Raw genomic sequence first — 18576 nt, 5'->3', positions numbered from 1 at the left:
CATTTCCTCACTCTTGGGTTGTTACAAATCTGTATAGAATTCTTTGTTCTGATGAACACAGAGAACGATATATGGAGGAATGCTTGTAATCAAACAGTTCTTGGCCATCATTGACTACCATAGGAAAAATTATAATGAAAGTCAAAAGTGACCCAGAACTGTTTGCTTTCCTACATTTTTCAAGACGTAACTTGAAACTTTGAGCATGTTAATTATTGTTTCGGTACATATACAATTAATTTTTTTAATTCAAATAAACAAATAAATATGTATAGAAACACAGAGAGAGAGATATTAAAATTTTTATAGCACTTTGCAATTTTGACTTTGCTTTGTCTCCTCGCTGAGACAGACCTCAAAGATGGAAACTGAGGCAAAGGGGGTATTTGAGGTCACAGCAGATTTGAGACTCTCTCTGTTTAGACGCCCACTTCCTGTCCACCAGACAGATGGGCTATTGGAGGACAGCCTTTCTCCATGACAACCACTACGGCTTCACCTGAAAACCACAAGACACATAGACAAAGCCTACTATACACAAAGTTGCTTTTATTTGACCTTACAGAAAACGTGTATTTGGTACATAAAAAATATGTCTGACTAACAGTTAAAGGTAAATAACATCTTTGCATATGATGACATGCCGTAGAAAAACAAATCAGACGGTAACAACTAAAAAGATTCCCTTTGCATAAATAGATCATTTAGAATGATTTAATTTAAAAACATTAATCAATATATCTTGTTTTAGAAAACATTTTTTCTATAAAAAAGTCCCATCCCATGTATGATAATAAATATATACACAAGTTGTTTGGTAAAAAAAGAGTAATCGGTTGCATCTAGAAACTCAGAATCAAAAGCTGTACATGTCACTAACAACAACAGAAAAGGACGTTTATACTCCTAACTGAAATAGGAATTTAAGTTTAAGTGTGCACTGAGGTCTGCACTCCTCTTTTCTACTCAAAGTAACATCACGTTAAGGGGCAATATAATGATTACTGGGTAACAAACTAAACAAAATAATACTTTGGATTTCAGGACCTTGCATACTTTGCTTTGCTTAAATGTTTTGAACGAAACTTGAATACAAAGATATAAAGGGGATTTAAACATATAAGTTCATTTAGCCTTGAGCATCACGGTTCTTTCACACAAATGCAGAATAAAGATGTACGTTATTCTTTTAAACCATATGAAACAAGCCACCTGCTTTGCTGTTATAAAAACCTGTTTGATATATCAGTAACAATGTGCACATAAACTTATACATACTATAGTCACAATGCACGATGTGGAGTTGTTAAAGTGATAGTTTTACCCAAAGATGACAATTCTGTCATCGTTTACTCACCCTCCTGTCATTTCAAACCTGTATGAACACAAAAGAAACTATTCTGAAGAATGTTGGTAACAGAACAACAGCGGTACCCTTTGACTTGCATTGGTTTTGTGTCAATGTGCCCACTGCCTTGTTCGGTTATCAACATTCTTAGAAATATCTTCTTTTGTGTTCTACAGAAGAAAGAAAGTCATACAGGTTTGAAATGACGAGAAGGTGAGTAAATGTTTTACAATTTTGTGTGAACTATCACTTTAAGCAAGGTATATACTGTACTCACGAAATACTGCTCAGGGTAAATACAGTGAACCGATGAGCCCCCAAACCCATATTACTACAGCATTAATGCCTTAATAATTGCCCAATCATCCTTTTTTAGTGGTTAGGATCGCCAGTGCTGTAACATTCAAGAAAAAAATTACTTTAGGAAACTATACTCAATTATAATTGTGACTACTTTCAGAGTCACAGAACCACTGTTAAAAATTATACTTAGAGAAAAATAATTGGCTCAAACTCTTCAAGGTAGTCAGCAGAAACACATTAATTCACTCTCTATTTATGTACAAAGTACTTTAGGCTCATAGACAAAAAAGGTTCTTTGGACTAAAAGATGATGACTGTATGGATTTACTGTATGGTGCCCTAATAGAGTAGACGGAAAGCTCTCATGTATACCAGTCTTTTAAATCTCTGTCAGCGTCAGCTTGATCATTCCTCCCATTTCTTCCATTTGGATCTGGAAGGTGTCCTCGTTGGAGTAGTGCTTGATGATGTTGTCATCCATGTTTACCAAGATCCTGAGAAGAACCAGAGTTGGTTGGACATTACGGTTTAGTTTCTCCTGTGGTTGACTTTGGTTTAATTTCTGATCAAATGACACATGGGATAGGTGTTAATGTATATATAAGTCTTACCCCTTTTTGCATTTCTTGTAGACCTTTCCCATCTTGTCAAGAGGAACTTCATATTTCTCTGAAATCTGGTAGAGAGCAAAGTAAACATGATGTTTTTGATCAGAAAATTGTTGGTGATCACCTTTGTGCGTTTATCGCAATGGCTTGCAGTATTTTAAAGTACCGTCAAGCACCCTTGCATTTATTTTCTTGTTTCCTACTCATTGCTAGGTGTTTATTTGTCTTGTAAACTCATTTAGTCTTGTTTACATACACCCACGTGCCCTCTTGTTTTGTATCAGATCTCATCTATAGTTGTAATGTGAGCATGTTTTAGTGTCAATTTTTTTACAACTTCTTGGATTACTTGTGCTTGGCCTATTCGCTTGGTTCATACAAGCTTTATTTAGATCCTGCAAGATCTTTACATTACAGTATGTAGTTACTCTAAGTGCACTTATAAGTACACAATTCTGTGTGACCGTACCAGAACGGAATGGCCAAAGGAAACTGTAACTTAATGCAAACAGGTCATAATACAACCCAAAACAAATCAATCTTGAGGAACTCACATTGGTCCTCTCCTCAGAGTAAAATTTCAGGACATTTGGATGAGTCATGCAGTGTACCAATGGAACGGAACGTTTGTAGACCTAAGTAGGATTTTAAGCCAACTAGTATCAAAGTTCAACTTATTTTGATGTACGTGAGGTTTATGTAAGCGCAGAGCTCATTTGGCCAGCGTGACTTGTTGTGGTTTTCGCCTCCTGCTTTGTTTTGATTCAAACCCGTATTCATATTAAATCACTGTCCCTACTAAATCCCCTGCCTTAGATTGTAATTGCAGGGACTTTGGTGCACAGACCACATGTAAGTGTGTGTGTGTGTGTTTTGTCTGTTTTTGTTTCTTTTCTGGTTTTTGCCTAGGAGGTGCTGAGCTGCATTAGAATGTGGGTTTGGATGGGCTGCATGATTTTTATGTGGGAGTTCTCAAAGAAAGAGAGTTTGTGTATATTGTTTTCTGTTTGTAAGTGGTGCAGGCGATTCTTTATCAATTGAAATGATATTGTTTCTTTATGTGTGTGTGTGACCTTCACATACTTTCAGATATTTCTGAAAAAAATGAAAGTGGTCAAAGACATGTTACATGAGGGCATGTGAAACTGTAATGCTCAATATGAAGACTTTAACATGAGGGCATGTGAAACTGTAATGCTCAATATGAATGCTTTACAGTTAAAGTGATAGTTCACTAGTTTTCTGGAGCTTTCCCATGCACAACTTGTTGCTAGGGTGTTCCGAGGGTGTGGCTAATTGGTTTCTGGGGTGTTCTGGGTGGTTACTCTAAGAGATTGGTTACTAGCCCAAGTCAAAAGAACACACCCTCAAGAATGCAATTGGCTCTTTAAAAGTATAACATTTTACAATAAGAGATTTTTGTCCATTTTGTCATATTCCCTTATAAAAGCGAGCCTTTCCTCAACAAGGCATTACTTAAAGTGTCATCTTTGTCTATAGATCGGTTTGGGGTTATGTACAGATAATACCTAAAATACCATCAGTAGGCCTAATGCTTGTCTATGCAAGCACCACCAGTAATGTTCAAAGCAGATGTGGATGTATGTTGGGAAGAATTGAACTTACCGCCTCCACTAGGCCTTTTACTGTAGGAGTCTTTAACATGAGGGCATCAAACACTTCTTCCGTCTCCTTACGCACATACAGCAAAACTGCAAACACAGAAAGATATGTGGTCAGCTGTGATCGCTCATTCAACATACTGCACCCCCAATTTTAAAGAAACTTAGGTCAGACCCGCAAACCAAAATACAGCATTTTCCAGAATGTCAAGTTGAACTCATCTCCCTTCAAACTTATGTGTGGTGGACGTGCATTTAATCTCCCTTGTAACGCATGCTTTTTGTGACCTTGTCCCTCACATGCTGTTCCCTTCAGTTGGGTTTGCTGCCCACGTAAACACCAGCGCTGCCCCACACCCCCTAATCCACTTTCACCCAAAAACCTAGGACTGGGCACCATCCCAATCCGTTACTGGGAACAGTGAATTTATAGCACGGAGAAAGAGAGATTCTGCGATATGAAGAGCCTGATAAACAAAGAGTACACATCACATCCTATTGCAAACCTGATAGCAAGAGGTATGGCTTTATACATGTAAACGTCAAATCATAATGGCTGGTAGATTTTATTGATCTGCAAGTCGATGTTCTATATTTAATATAGTAATCTTTGGTTTTATATCCTTTGGGAAAGTATTGTAAGGACAGCCAGAGTTTGTGAATCATTCAAAACTCTACAATTATGAGAAAAATACAATAGTAATCTAGCCATTACTGATGAGAAATCTGATCATATAAAACCATACAAATAAGATAGGAATTCATATGAAATAGCCACCTTATCTTATCGCATTATCAAAGCCAGCATTTGTAATGAAATTGACTGCGCATGCATTTCTATGATTTTCACACAACTTTCATGGGCCCCAGAATATTTCCTTATGAAACTATACATCAAATACTCTGGTTAAAAAATACAACAAAAAATTGTCAAATACAGAGTAAAAATAGAGTGTTTGCTTGTTTTTGGATCTGTAAATGCTGTACCGTTTTAGCATATGTTTAACAGCACCCCCTACTGTATAACAGTGAAAACGTGAAAATCTGAAAAAAGGCATTAGGTCTTGTCCTAAATGTCCGAAAAACTTGTAAATTCCAGGAACCGTTGTGTCATAAATTATAGACAATCTCGTCAATGGCGGGGAAATAGTTAAAAACGAAAATCAGGGAGCCCAGCTTCCAGACTAATGTTAGACAAATACTAGCCATATGTCTAAGTATTTTCTTAGGATAGTTCTAATGGGTCTATTAGCAATATACTTGTTAAAAAGTCCAAGCTCCCATAAGGTCAGTAAACGATCTCAGTTCGAGTCACGTGTGAATGGATTAAACACAATTCAAAGAGATGTAAACAGAAATTTGTTCTGCTTGTCTATTATAAATAAGACCCAATGTGTTTTGAATTAGTGTGTTTTTGTGTGTGGTTATTAAAAAACAACCAAGTGCCATTTCACCATGACGGGACCGGTACTATATTGCCAACAAAACTGAAGTAAATAGACCCACACCTACACACGCTAGAATCGTGTCTTATCCAGGGCAGGGTAATATGATAAACAGTTCCAGTTTAAACACACCTCTTTTTGGCTCATCCATCCTCGCAAGCTTATTGGGAGGCGACCCGAACTCTTCCTCGGTGTAGGGTAATCTCTTCATCCCCGAGCTGAGAAACGTGAGGGAAAAGAGAGTGAGAAGAGCTCAGGAAACAGAGATTTATTAGATATTTGAAGTTCTAAGAAAACCTTTATCGCCATATTAAGTGAAGGCGTTAACAATACATCATTACCCATGACATAAACCATTTCCTAGAAACGTTATTCAGCGAGAAAAGCTTAAATCGTGTGCATCTTGATCCCTTTTACTTTTAAACAACACAAAGGAGAATAGACTGGACAAAAGACAAGAAGGTGTTCTTACCCCTCCTCTGATTCTTCGGTAGAGAAAGGCTGTAATGAGAAGATGTGACAACACATTACCAAAAATTCATAATGGCTACCTTCAGCAGAACTATTTATCAGTCTTTTTTTGCTTACTACAATATTTTCCATCTACTTCAATACACCATGCATGTGCATTGTCTTTTCACAGTAATTGCTTTGTAGAATGTATTGTGTGTTGGTGTAGCCTATGTATCACACGTCCTGTGTAATGCCAAACATTTCTGGTCTCTGCTTGTTAGAGCAAACCACCAAGACAAATTCCTAGTCAGCACAAATTACAAAAAAGCGGATTCTTATTTTGATTCTCATAAACAAGTACGAACCTGTGTAACCCAACTATGATGATTAATAATGTCTTTGTAATTTTCTGACCTTTTTTGCCTGAAGTGTACTGCATGAGCAGATAGATGCACCTAAAACCATTAAAGCATCTTGGTAGAGCACTGAACAGGCCTAATGTTTCCTGATACTGGAGCAGTATGTCAAAGTTCATATTTTGTGTTCTTTTTCTGTGATTTTAGCGAAGAGCAAACAGCCAGGTGGTTTATTTTTGGCAGTGGACACTTTGGGTTTCAATGCCACACGACTAATGATGATCAAAGGTTATGTTTAAGCACGGTGTCTAACATCTGCTCGGCTGCAGAACAGAGTCATGTGATTTTAGCCGTACGGGTGAGCAGGTTTTCGAACCAAAGGTGGAATGTTTAGTTAATAGAATGGTTCTACCTAGAAATTGTACTGATTTAAAATATCACCAAAGTCTTGGAATCTTTTGAAAGACCGCCAGTGACAGGTGTTGTAGCTCAGAAGGTGACAATGCTGAGGTCCTTGGTTCGGTTTTCAGAGGAGATGTCTGCAAATCACCGAATGCACTGTAAATACTGTATAATAATATACAGTATAACACTATGTATTATCACCTAGAATTGTAGTTTATGCAAATATAATATTAGGACACAAAAGGCATGTTTTGATTCATCCATCCACCATGTGTGGGCTTTAAAACAACATTACCCTGCCCAGTTCCCTGTGTGTCTCATCTGATAACAGCCAAACCCATGCCATAAATGCCAGATTTCCCAACAGTAAGAAGCCGCTTTATTCCTCCCAACTGGCAAATCATTCTGGTCACCTTGACCCAAAAACAATCTGCTGTTCTGTGAAATGTTTCACTAGTCTGTGCATGCTTGTGATAAAGAGCACTAAAATTACTGTCAATATACAGTTATGCCAAGTTCTCATTTGCCGATAGCAGTATTATGGAAGATTATATTGAATCTATATTGAACTAATAACATAAAGCTAACAACTTAGCTTATGCATTTGGTACGCACTTATTTCCAAAGACTATAAACACATTTTATCACTTCGCACATCTTGTGGGAATTTAATCCTTGATGTATATATCCCCAGGTCATCTGTTTAAGCTACAAAAATGAGAATTGACCATATATTACAAATCTTAAAACATGATAGATTTGTCAAAAAAAGCACGGACAAATCATCCAAATCCAAAGCTGTTTATAAAATATAACTGGATATTTACTAGATCTTCTACTTGATTGATATCTTGATTGATTGACTGATGGATGGGTCAATTCATTGATTTATCTGTCAATAACTTTCTCTTACAATCAGTTGTTGATATCCACAATATTTCTAAATTCTGCATTTCTAGGATAAGTCTGAAAATCACTACATCATAAATTCCTATCATCCATGTACTGTTTAATTACATGCCTGTTTGATAAGATCCTAAGTTCTTAGGTAGACTGATAAGATTTCAGGCACAAAAATGACAAAGGTTGCAGGATCATTCCCAGGAAGCAGCGATGAAGGTGCAGTGAGGTTACTGAGGTCTTGTTACATGTTCACTAAATGATAGGAGCAGTATATCTCCAGAGCAAAGATACAGTCTTATAGAATCATTCATAGCTAAGGTTTATCCGTTTTTCTTTACTTTTATCTTAAAAAAATGGAATAAATAACTTTTTTTATAGATATTGTTCCTGCTATGCTATTTACCATACAGCTACTCACATGACGTTGGAAGGTGGAGAAGTGGATGTCGGGTATAAAGAGCACAGGCTGTGTCTCAAAGTCAGTCAGTGTTTTAAAGATGGTGATGTCACTGCGCTTGTGCAGGAGCGGCACCTTTACATCCGCTCCGACTGTGGAGAAATAAAGCAAATAAAGTGAAAACCTATTCAAGCTTAACTGGAGCTCAATTCCTGCACTGAGAAGCACTACGGCATCAGTTAAGATCTGAAGCTGTGCTTACAGTTTCCTAAAGAAGGGTTGACGTCAGGACACTTGCCCTTCCTGCGGGATTGTTTCCTCTCCTCGTCGCGGATCTTGCGTTCAGCGCCCTTGTCGCAGAAGACCTTGATCTGGCAGTACGTGCGGTGGATGGGCTTGTTACTGCGGTTGTTGTAGCTGTAGGTGTCAATCTGGATGTTGAGCGGCAGGCCCTTCACTCCCTTCTGAGACGAGAAGTCTGTGCTGAGGCAGTTCACTGAGATGAAGATCTGTTGGGATATGATTCTTGTAATTTAGGTGTCACTTGAATCTGTTTTGCGTTACATGCATTTTGGGAATAACTTTTATAAACTGTATGTAAATGCAGAAAGTGAAATAGGCATTGAGAGAGGAGAAATGTAACATTCAGACCGTTTCCCTCTTTTGTATACGTAATAGAATTACATAGTTCAAAAACTGTTGCCTACTATGTATGGCAGTGCATCTCAACCATTTCAAGACCCCCAGCCCCATTGTCCCCCAGCACCACCCACTCACATTTTACACAGAAATATTCCAGAGAAATATGCAGACTATATTTCTTGTATGAAATAACTTAACACTATTATTAATACTTCACTACTACTTTTGAGTTCATTTTAATTATGGCTTTATTTTATTTCAAATAATTAGTCATCGTGAGGCCTCTTTGGAAGTTCGTTGAGGCCCCCTAGGGGTTGTGAAAGACCATAGCATGATTGGGCAACATTTGAGAATTGAATTTTAATAAATTAATACATTTTCAGTTGGTCACAGGATGATAAAACCAATTTGAATTCATACAGGGAACATATTATTAATAATATTTTATATAAGATAACATATGTCATTCCATTTGAATTATGTTTAGGGCTATCCATTCCTATTCTGCATCCTATTTGCTACCTCATTGGAAATCTAGGAATGGAGTTGAAATGCACTATATGATGAATACAGGTATTGTTTGAGAGAAAAGCAATACTATTTGTGTTCTTTGTCGTGTGTTTTAAGATTCCACTCTATCGCCGTAACAAAACTGACATAACTTATTTAATATACTAATTTACAAGTATTTAATCAAATGATAATGATACTACAGCAACCTACATCATATATTAAATTGTAAACAAAGTACCTAAGATAAAATGAGAATTACAAACAAACCTGTGTTCAACAAATATTTGAAGAGTTTGGTTCCAAAATGAGATGACCACATTTTATCCAATTAATATTAATGAAACTGCAGTTGGTTTGTTTTGATGTCAGCCATAATAACTAAAACAATACAGCTCATACAATAAAACACAATAAAAACATGTTAACATAATAAAAAACATGATTTCAGATTTTTCTTGGAACCAAACTCATCATTTGCTCAAGAGTAAGCTTAATGTTTGTAATTTCTTAAAATGTCCGCTAGGGGAAGCAACAACCTTGACAACCTCAACTACCGTACCCTTGCAAACATTCAACGGTCTTGCCCTTTCTATTCTGTTATCCTCTTTCTATCTTTCTTTCACGTGCTTACACAATCGTAACCACACCTACACGTCCACACTGCAAACAGACAGCAGACAGAATACACTGTGCAAACGGATGAGTATCCAGCACCAGGCCTATCTTATGATCTGCATCCTGTTTTTAGCATAACACTCATGCTCACAATAAATTCATTTTTGGAGTTTTATTTATTTTTTATTTCGAATCCTTTACGTTAATGGCAGTAACTTAATCATTCTAGTCAGAGTGATATGCATCAATTTATGTGGATCAATTTTGTCTACTCACACATAATATTAGCTAAAAGTTCTGAATCATCTGCATCACTTCTTTGATAACCAATCTGGTTTAAAACAAAATGAAACACATGTAATTCAATTTTTTTCACCAAAGACCTTTAGACTATATTATTATAATTTATTTAAAATATTGTTTAAACAGTGTTATTAATAAAAACGAAAGGCTCCCCAAAAATTTGTCAGAGGCAAGGGATTTTCGTCAAAATCTGTTTGTCACTTAGTGATGGGTTTAACCTGACCATTCCTGACACACCTGTCAAACAGGATTCCATCATGTGTCAGACCTCACTGCTCCCCCAGCAGCGTTTCCTCATTCTTACCGCCAATGTTGGGCGCGTCACCCAAACGTCTCCCCATAAAAGCATCAATTTAGTACACAATAGGGCTGACAGGCCCTAATGATCCAAGAGCAAATCCTCAGCTACGGTCACCCCTCTAATTTAATGACACATCTCCATCAATCATCTGCTCAATGACTGCTCTGAACTCAAAGTTTACCAAAAAGTGACAATTCCGTCATCATTTACTCCCCCTCTAGTCATTTCATACCTGTATGACTTCGTTTCTTCTGCAGAACACAAAAGAAGACATTTTGAAGAGTGTTGGTAACCAACAGCATTGACCCCATTTGAGACATTTCTTAAAGTATATTTTTGTTGTGTTTACAGAAGAAAGAGTGAGGTTTTAAATGAAATGAGGGTTAATAAATGTTGATTATTTTTATTTTGTAGGGAACATCCCTTTGTAGTGAAAAATTGTTGAAAAATAATCCTGGAAAACACCCTTCTTTAGAATTCTTTCGACTTCCTTGACTATTTGAATGACACCTTATATTCCTTAAATGATTGTGTTACCTAAATAAAACCTTTGTTTAAATAATTAAAGAGTTAGGTTTTGTGTCTATTTTGAGAATAAATCTCAACTTAAACCATACTAAGGGACATGTCTATTTCAAGATTCTTTATCTATACATACTATTAAAGTACATGTCTAAAATGACCAGACATTTTTTAAGAGTTTTTTTGTGACCATTTGTATCTCTTGATGTCATCCAATAACTTTCTTAACAGGTAATCCACGTTGCTTTAACCCACATGAATAACTTTAATGCGATGTTAAGAGGCCAATGAAATATAAATTGAAAAGCCACCATTAATCTTAGCTCCCAAAATTACCTTTGCCTCCTCGTTGATGTCCCATGTAAATGAAATGGCGTTATATGAAATCTCCTCGATATTGCTGATGGTGTTGAAACTTTCTTTATAATCAGCTGAAAGGCAAAAAAGCATGATGCTGTGTTAATTTTGTAATAGGAGAGGTAATGATAAGCAATGGGAAGGGAATAATGCCTTTGGCTGTTTAATAATCCCATGATACAACCAGCAGACAAGTAAAACTGACTGTATAGACCACAAATGATGGGCTTTTAAAATAAAAGCATATGAAAGCTAAATGTTTTACATGGGCAGCAAAATTTTGAGTTTGTGTTCTTCAAGATTTTAAAGTTATTTTGATGTAGATTTTGATATGAAAATCTTTTTTATGTTTAATGTTTTCATAATTGTATTTGAATTGAATTGTATTCAGCTTACATGTGGTCATGTGGTCAAGTAATATACTTCTTTGTAACATTGTAAAGGTGCTATACAAAAAATGAAGACTGAATAAAAAAACTGATCTTCTTCCATTTAGAGATCCACCTTTTTGAAAGCAAGATAATGCTGTGTACCCTTTTATGATTTACAAAACTCATCATTTGATGTGTTGAATGTGGACCTCACAATTGACATTTGGCTCTCCCATCTTTCAGTCAGGTCTGTTCTATTGTCCCGTCCCCACCTGCATCCCCCACTGCGTCCACTTCAGATGTCTTTATATACAGTATGTCTGCTATATGTACTCTTTACTCCACCCCTTACTACACTGGACCCAGAAAGGAAAAGACAATGACTAAGATCAAAGCCCAAACAATTCAGGATGCTTGGTGTTACTTACCAATATCAATACATCTCTGTTTGGCAGTGTGTTGTCTGGAGTGCCAATATTTCCAGTGCTTGAGCTGGTCATCTCTGCTTTTCTCTTCTCCAAACACTACCATCACAACACTCTGTAATATTGTAATAGAAAGGGTTTTAGTCACTTAAAAATGAATAAATGTAGTAAATATTCAGACAAACCCCATAAAGACATCTTGCTTTTTCCCAGGAATGTCAGCTGCGTTAATGCTATGCAAATTGTAAAAAGCTATAAAAACTAAATTGACTTGACTTGACTTAAAGGGACAGTTCACTAAAAAATGAACATTCTGTCATCATTTTCTCACCCTCGAATTGTTCGAAATCTGCTTAAATGTCTTTGTTCTGATAATCACAGAGAAAGATATTTGGTAGAATGCTCTTAACCAAATGGTTCTTGGCCACCATTGACTACCACAGTAGGAATAATTACAATGGTAGTCAAAAGTGCCCCAGAACTGTTTGCTTTCCTTAAAAATATATCTTCTTTTGTGTTCCACAGAACAAAGAAATGTATAAAGCTAATTTTCCTACCATGGTAATGGCTGGATGAGAATCAAGTGTTCCAGTGACCGTGTAATATGCAAAAACAACACCCAAAAACAAATAGACTCATCTTACCCTGACTTTACAGATGGGGCCATGCAGCAGTTTTCCATTGTTAGTTTCCCTGAGGGTAATGGGATAGAACTGGCCCTTGTTGAGGTACGTCATTGTGCCATCGCCAGACTTCTGTCTGAGGGACTTGGAGGCTTCTAGCGTGTATTCAAAATTGTTCCTAAAAAAGATTCCTTCTTAATACATACTATTTTATCCCAACAGTCCTTAAAACCAAATACACACGCATTAGCATTTCCCTGTTTGCAGTTACAAGGAAGTGGCAGCTTGTCATATTTGTTATAGGTTGACTTTCATTTACCCATAGGCCATGAGCACCTGTCATAATGCTCTTGAGACCATCAAGTATGTAAACTGTTTGTACATTGTCACAATCAGCTGATGTAATTGCAAACTCCCAAGTGATCCTTCAAAGAAATAGCCTCGTTCTCTAGTATACGGCAGCAAGGGCCTGCTTACCCAGACACTGTGTCAAAAGCTCCATAGTCCTCCGGCGTGATGGAAGGCATGCGTAACTGGAGATCTCCTGGGAACGAGAACACCTGTAGAGGACAAAAGAGGGGCAAGAGGGCCTGGCTTTAGCGCAAACAACCGCCGCACCGCCGCGCTTTCAGTTGGCTAGAGAAAGCCGATTGCTAAGCCAAAGAAAAAAAGAAAATGCTCTCCCAGCTCCCTGTGTGTGCAAGCTATCATTTCTAAGGAAATCCTCCCTATAGGTTAAAAAAAACAGAGAGGAGGTTGAGAGAGAGGGAAAGAGAGTAAAAGAGAGAGAAAAAAACGGCCCTGGCTATTGTGTGAGAGGACAATACAGCACTTTATTGTGTAAGAGAGACAATGGCATAATGACATGCTAGCTACTATTTTGCCGTGTTCAAATAAAAATAGGGAGGGGGCTTCAATGCAACCGTGTCTTTAAATTAGGTATTGTCTGAGGGTGAGAGACAGGAGAGATGGAAAGTATGAGAACCGATGCGTGACTCACTTCTGAAGTGCCATCTTTGAAGGTTTCGGGGAAGGTCGAGTCTGGGGTACGCGGCTGTGTGTTGGGGCTGAATTGGTTGTGAGCAAGCTGCCGGTCGAACACCACCGTATGGCTTTCGGGTTCCGAGCAGTGAGGGTTGGGGACCGTGACGGAGAAGCTGTGCGACTGGTTCTCGGTCTTCACAGGGTAGTTCGGCACAGCTGCGATGGAGACCGTCACAGTAGTGTCGGGTGTGGGGAAAAGGGCTCTCTTGTCCTGGGCGAGATGGTTCCCTGGAAGCACAATGTTTAGGGGAACCCCTTTCAATAGCTGGATTCTGTTCTCGGGCGATGCCATTTCCGTTTCTTGGAGAGGAGCCATTAGATTCCTATTGTCAGATAAGACAAAAGTATGACGATATAACAAAAGTCGCAAGCATAATAAGATGACTTCATTGACCTTTGTTCTCAATGACCTACACTTAATCTCTATATATAAAAAAATCACGGCCAACTAGGGTCTCATCATGTCAGCATGGGAAAATGGCTTTCACTATGGCATCTTTGATGAGAGCTTCACCTTTTGTTGGGATCCACATCAGAGCCCAGGACGTCAGTCTTTGGCTGGGACATTGTTTTCTTTTCCCGTGGCACCTGGGGAAAGTAAACAAAACCTGTGTCAGTCTGACCACATCCAATAGCATCAGCTCTACCTCCAATTGGCCATTATATCTTTCTGTGAACATATTTGTTATGCTGGATGTCATTTTGCTGCTTGTATGCAGGTCAGCGATTCGAAAAGTAAAAGCATGTCAGATATTATCAAATTTGTTTATTATCAAATTTGTTTATTAAAGACTCTGTTTATGAAGTTCTGTTTATGACTTTACTTGTTTACAAAGCCTAGGGTGATATCTACAAACAATGGATCTCCAACAGAAAGGCCAAAACAAAAAGACAAACATAAATTTCCCAAAATAACTACATACATAGATTATTAAAATGTATATCATAGATATTTTTTACAGAAATGATTATTATTGTTGTTTTTTGTTATTACAGCACAATAAATTACCTTTATAAACAATTCATTTCACTTTATTGAGCCCATAGCCTCCCATTAAATAAGATGTAGCCTAAATCCATTCTAAACTTGAATGGTTGTAGTTTAAGATACATTATTTATCTGTGTAGTATTGTACTTTTTATCCATTGAAGATTGCAATTTTTAACAACAAGCTTTTTTTCGTATCGTTTACTCATCCTCATGTCATTCTAAACCTGTATGACTTTCTTTCCTCTGCAGAACACAAAAGAAGATATTTTTAAGAATGCAGACAACCAAACCCCCCTTGACTTACATTGTACGGATACAAAACCACTGAGACATTGCTCAGAATATCTTCTTTTGTTCTTATTTTGATCGACACGATGGTGAATATATGATGACAGAATTTCTAGTTTTTGCATGAACTATTCCTTAGTGTTCAAAAGTATTTCCATGCTTGATCATCTCCAGGTTCCATACCTTATAGTAGTCGTACAGCAAACCCAGAGCGGCTGCACTGTCCTCATCTCCGTTGATGCTCATCATGGCTTTGGTGGCCGCCGTGAGTGGGTTCTCCAGGAAGGACTTCCAGGCCTCATCTTCACTCGTGAAAGGCCTCCGCTGGCTGTAAGCCGGATCATTCTGTAGCACGAGCACCGCCCGCTTACTGCAAGAAACATTTTACAAAGATTCATCAGTGCCGGAACAACAACTGAGTAAAAAAAGGTGGACCAACAGGGTGAGTTGTAAAAACAAAGAGTCATAAGCATCAACAATCTAAAGATGTTTTGTCATTCTTGGCGGTGTCAGAGTTGACAGAAGAGCAGACAATTGTGAAAGGGTTTGATTTATCATCAGGATCTGTGACAAAACACTAGGCCAGGCAACAAATCTCTGCACAGACCGCAGCTTCCCGTCTGACAACGAGTCTCACTGGCTCTTCCAGTAAGACAACAGGTAAAGTGTCTCTGTTGTGTCATGTCTTGACGGAAGGAACTCTTTTCACAACTCGGTGACAAAGTTCATTAAGAAAACCGGTTTTGGTCTCTGCGCATAATTACCTTGTTGTCCTATCATCCAGACATAGCTGGCTCACAGAAACTAAAGTACTCTCTGAACCAATGTCTTTCACTTATTTAGGTGATGAGATACAGTAAAGACAATTTAAAGTGTTTTTACAACCTATAAATGGAGGAAATAGACAAGTCAGGTGGGAAAATGTATGTGTTGAAAAAAATAATCAAAAGACATATTTTGTTTCCCAACTTGTGTTGGTGGAGGAATACATAATATGACATCTGATAATGATGTCAAGTCACGTGTGATGTGTAAACTTAAAAAGTGCTTCTTCAATCTACTTGTTATACACTAGACTACATTACGACTATAGATTGTGTTTTTACTCATTTATCGCCACAGAACACTCTAATAGTCTTTAATCATAGAGTGAATGTATGAAGAGTTGCTATGACAAAACTTTGCGTCCAGCTCGTTTAACGCAAACGGATTACGAGTAATACGATAACAAATTGTGCCATTCTTTAACATTCTCCCTGTTTGATTTTAGCTTTGCAACCCGATAGATCCGTTATCCCGGGACAATAAAACCTGGTGGACACGCAATCCCGCATCTAAAACAATAGACGCGACCAAGCGCGTAATTACTAATGATGCGTTTGTGCGCACATCAGCCAAACTCCAAACAATAACTGAGAAGAGGTTTTATTTTTCTCTCCCGGAATCACAGACACAAGGTCTCATGCTTGAACTATGGTGACAGTCATCAACAAAGTTCGGTTGGGATGTTCTTGGAAAAGCTCTTGATGTGAGTTTACCAACAGAGGAATATTTTGGGTAAACAATGTGGTGCATGATGTTTTTGTCTAACGTGAACTGACACAGACAAAGGGAAAAACACTTTAGATAGCATTAGATTATGTTTAGATTTGCACGATTAAGTGTACAAAACGTTTAAACACTATTCCTGACAGGCAATGGACAACGCCTAAACAGGTGTATGTCTCAGTTTCCCCTCACAAAACATGTTGAACATATTTATAACACAATCTTATAGTACTAAACGATTCTAACAGTCATACCGTATTTTTGCATGCTGTATCTTTTAAAACTAAAGTCAATTGCAGGCACTATCTATCGTCAAATGTTACCTGTCAAAAAGGCACATATGTTGTTTCCTATCAGCTCCTTTTAAATAATAAATGTTTTGAAATAAAAATATAACACCTTTCGCATTTACATCCAGTTCCTTTTAAATGTTCTGCTCCGAAACAAGACGGAAAACCAAGCACAGAAAAACGAAATTAAACCACAGGTGTCAATTCTGGAGCGCGGTGCGCTTCGATCGAGCAGCAGGTGCAGGTACACCTGTGACCGGAGCAGGTCTCAACATGACAGCTAGATCCCAAACAGCGTATCCATGTAGCGGAATCAGCCTGTCGGTTATACATTTTCCCGAGTTTCTCAGACCTCAAGCCTAAAATCTAACCACTCACTTTCAACGAATTAACAAGTGAAAACTATATTTGAAATAATGTATATTTCAGTCTTAAATCCTTATTTCGACGATCACTGAGTTGATCATCCCACAGCACTAGACTATGGACCTACAGTAATGAACTTACTTGTCATGCTCCTGTGACATCTCTTATGGTCGAACTGGACTTTCTAGTTGGTACTGTAAATCCGATCCGTCTTCTTCTATGGAGAAACGTTTGCAGGATGTGATGAGGGCTGAGTTAGAATTGCCTGTATGAGAACGGGTTTTGTTGGCTTTTCTCGCTTTTTTGGATATACCTAGAAATTGGGGCCGGTTTTACCTGTGACAGGGCACTGGATTGGATTACACCTGAGAGGAGGAGCTTCATATTAATCAACAGGTACATGCAGTTTAAACTTTAAAAAAGCCTGACAGAGAATTGTACAGAATTAACGGTGCCTATCTTTTTTTTCTACTTTTAGAAATAGATTTAATAGACGTCGAATGCGTTTTTTAGTCTACGGGACAATTTGACAATTCTGTCATTTTACAGAAGCCTTGACATTTTCATTCAGCTTTTCTCGGGTCTGCGTTAAGCTTCAAGCTTAAAATGGAATTCACAATAGTTACATGATTTTGAATACAAATGTTTTAGGCTACATCATTTAAACTTTATTTTATTTTTAGTTGTAAGCTATTTAATTTGTGGAACACCTACTGTAGTGCTATTTTACTATTATTTTTACAAAAAGCTTGAAAATTGTACAAAATTGTAAATGAACGATTTGGATATGTATTGTTGCTGCTCTGTGTTACAGAAACAGTTTAATGCTATAGCGTTTTAAAAGCGGCAAGTTTTGTAAAGAAAGAGGCAATATTATTATCTAAAGAAATAATGTTAAAACAATTTAGCTTTAAATGAATACTATAGCCCGCACGTGAGAGCAACGCAAACAGGAAAACGTCTAATGCTATAAAATGAGTTTCCATGCAGCAGTTCGATTGCATTTCTATTAACAAGAGATTTATATGCATAACAATATTAGGTGTTGCCGATAGATAAAGTCAAGGGGCACAGGCCCAATTCATACACCCATTCCTGACCAAAACCAAAAAATAGACCTCGTTGAGTCGAAAGGGGTTTAAGAAAATGTATAGTTCGACATCATTATGTGAGACAGAAATTCATTCCTAAAACAAAACTATACTAAGCTAAATAATCTGTTGGTATGTGTATTTGGTAATCATTGATTTGTGTTTGAGTGGTTCAGTCTGATTTAAAAAAAATGTAAAAGTGTTTAAAGCATTGTTTATTATTTTATTTTCCTTATTGTGATTTATTTATTGTATTTTATAGCATATATAGGGAGATGTAGGGGAAACCAGTGTCAAAAGTCAGTTTCTGTCACATTGGAACTTGCACATTAAACAGCATATAATAGGATTTCAGCAAAAAGGTTAAAACAAAGTTACTATAAAAATATAAAACAATTATTTTTGTCTGAATACCAGTCTGTGAAACTTATTTTTTCAAAGACATT

The 18576-nt window shown here is 37.4% G+C and overlaps 1 protein-coding gene across 7 annotated transcripts; it reads right to left on the bottom strand.

The window, feature by feature from the left end:
- Positions 1-284: 284 nt before the first annotated feature.
- grhl1 (grainyhead-like transcription factor 1) lies at positions 285-17326 on the bottom strand. 7 transcript variants are annotated; one of them, XM_079458014.1, is made up of 16 exons: positions 17181-17326; positions 15019-15205; positions 14071-14144; positions 13513-13879; positions 12990-13072; positions 12534-12690; positions 11893-12004; positions 11073-11167; positions 8139-8349; positions 7862-7992; positions 5799-5827; positions 5459-5544; positions 3886-3971; positions 2263-2327; positions 2024-2145; positions 285-499 (listed from the first exon to the last, which is right to left on the bottom strand). In XM_079458014.1, exons 1-15 carry the CDS (start codon positions 17198-17200, stop codon positions 2031-2033), a joined length of 1818 nt encoding a protein of 605 aa, XP_079314140.1. In that variant the 5' UTR covers positions 17201-17326; the 3' UTR covers positions 285-499; positions 2024-2030. The 7 variants fall into 7 exon arrangements, with proteins under 7 accessions (XP_079314140.1, XP_079314136.1, XP_079314138.1 ...); XM_079458011.1 differs by lacking the exon at positions 285-499 and adding an exon at positions 531-1742 and having other exon boundaries at positions 8103-8349; XM_079458013.1 differs by lacking the exon at positions 285-499 and adding an exon at positions 531-1742.
- Positions 17327-18576: the final 1250 nt, after the last annotated feature.

The sequence above is a fragment of the Barbatula barbatula genome (genome assembly GCF_947034865.1).
Source record: "Barbatula barbatula genome assembly, chromosome: 6".
NCBI classification, from domain to species: Eukaryota; Metazoa; Chordata; class Actinopteri; order Cypriniformes; family Nemacheilidae; genus Barbatula; species Barbatula barbatula.
Note: the sequence above shows the minus strand (reverse complement) of the source record. Positions and strands in the feature narration are given on the sequence as shown.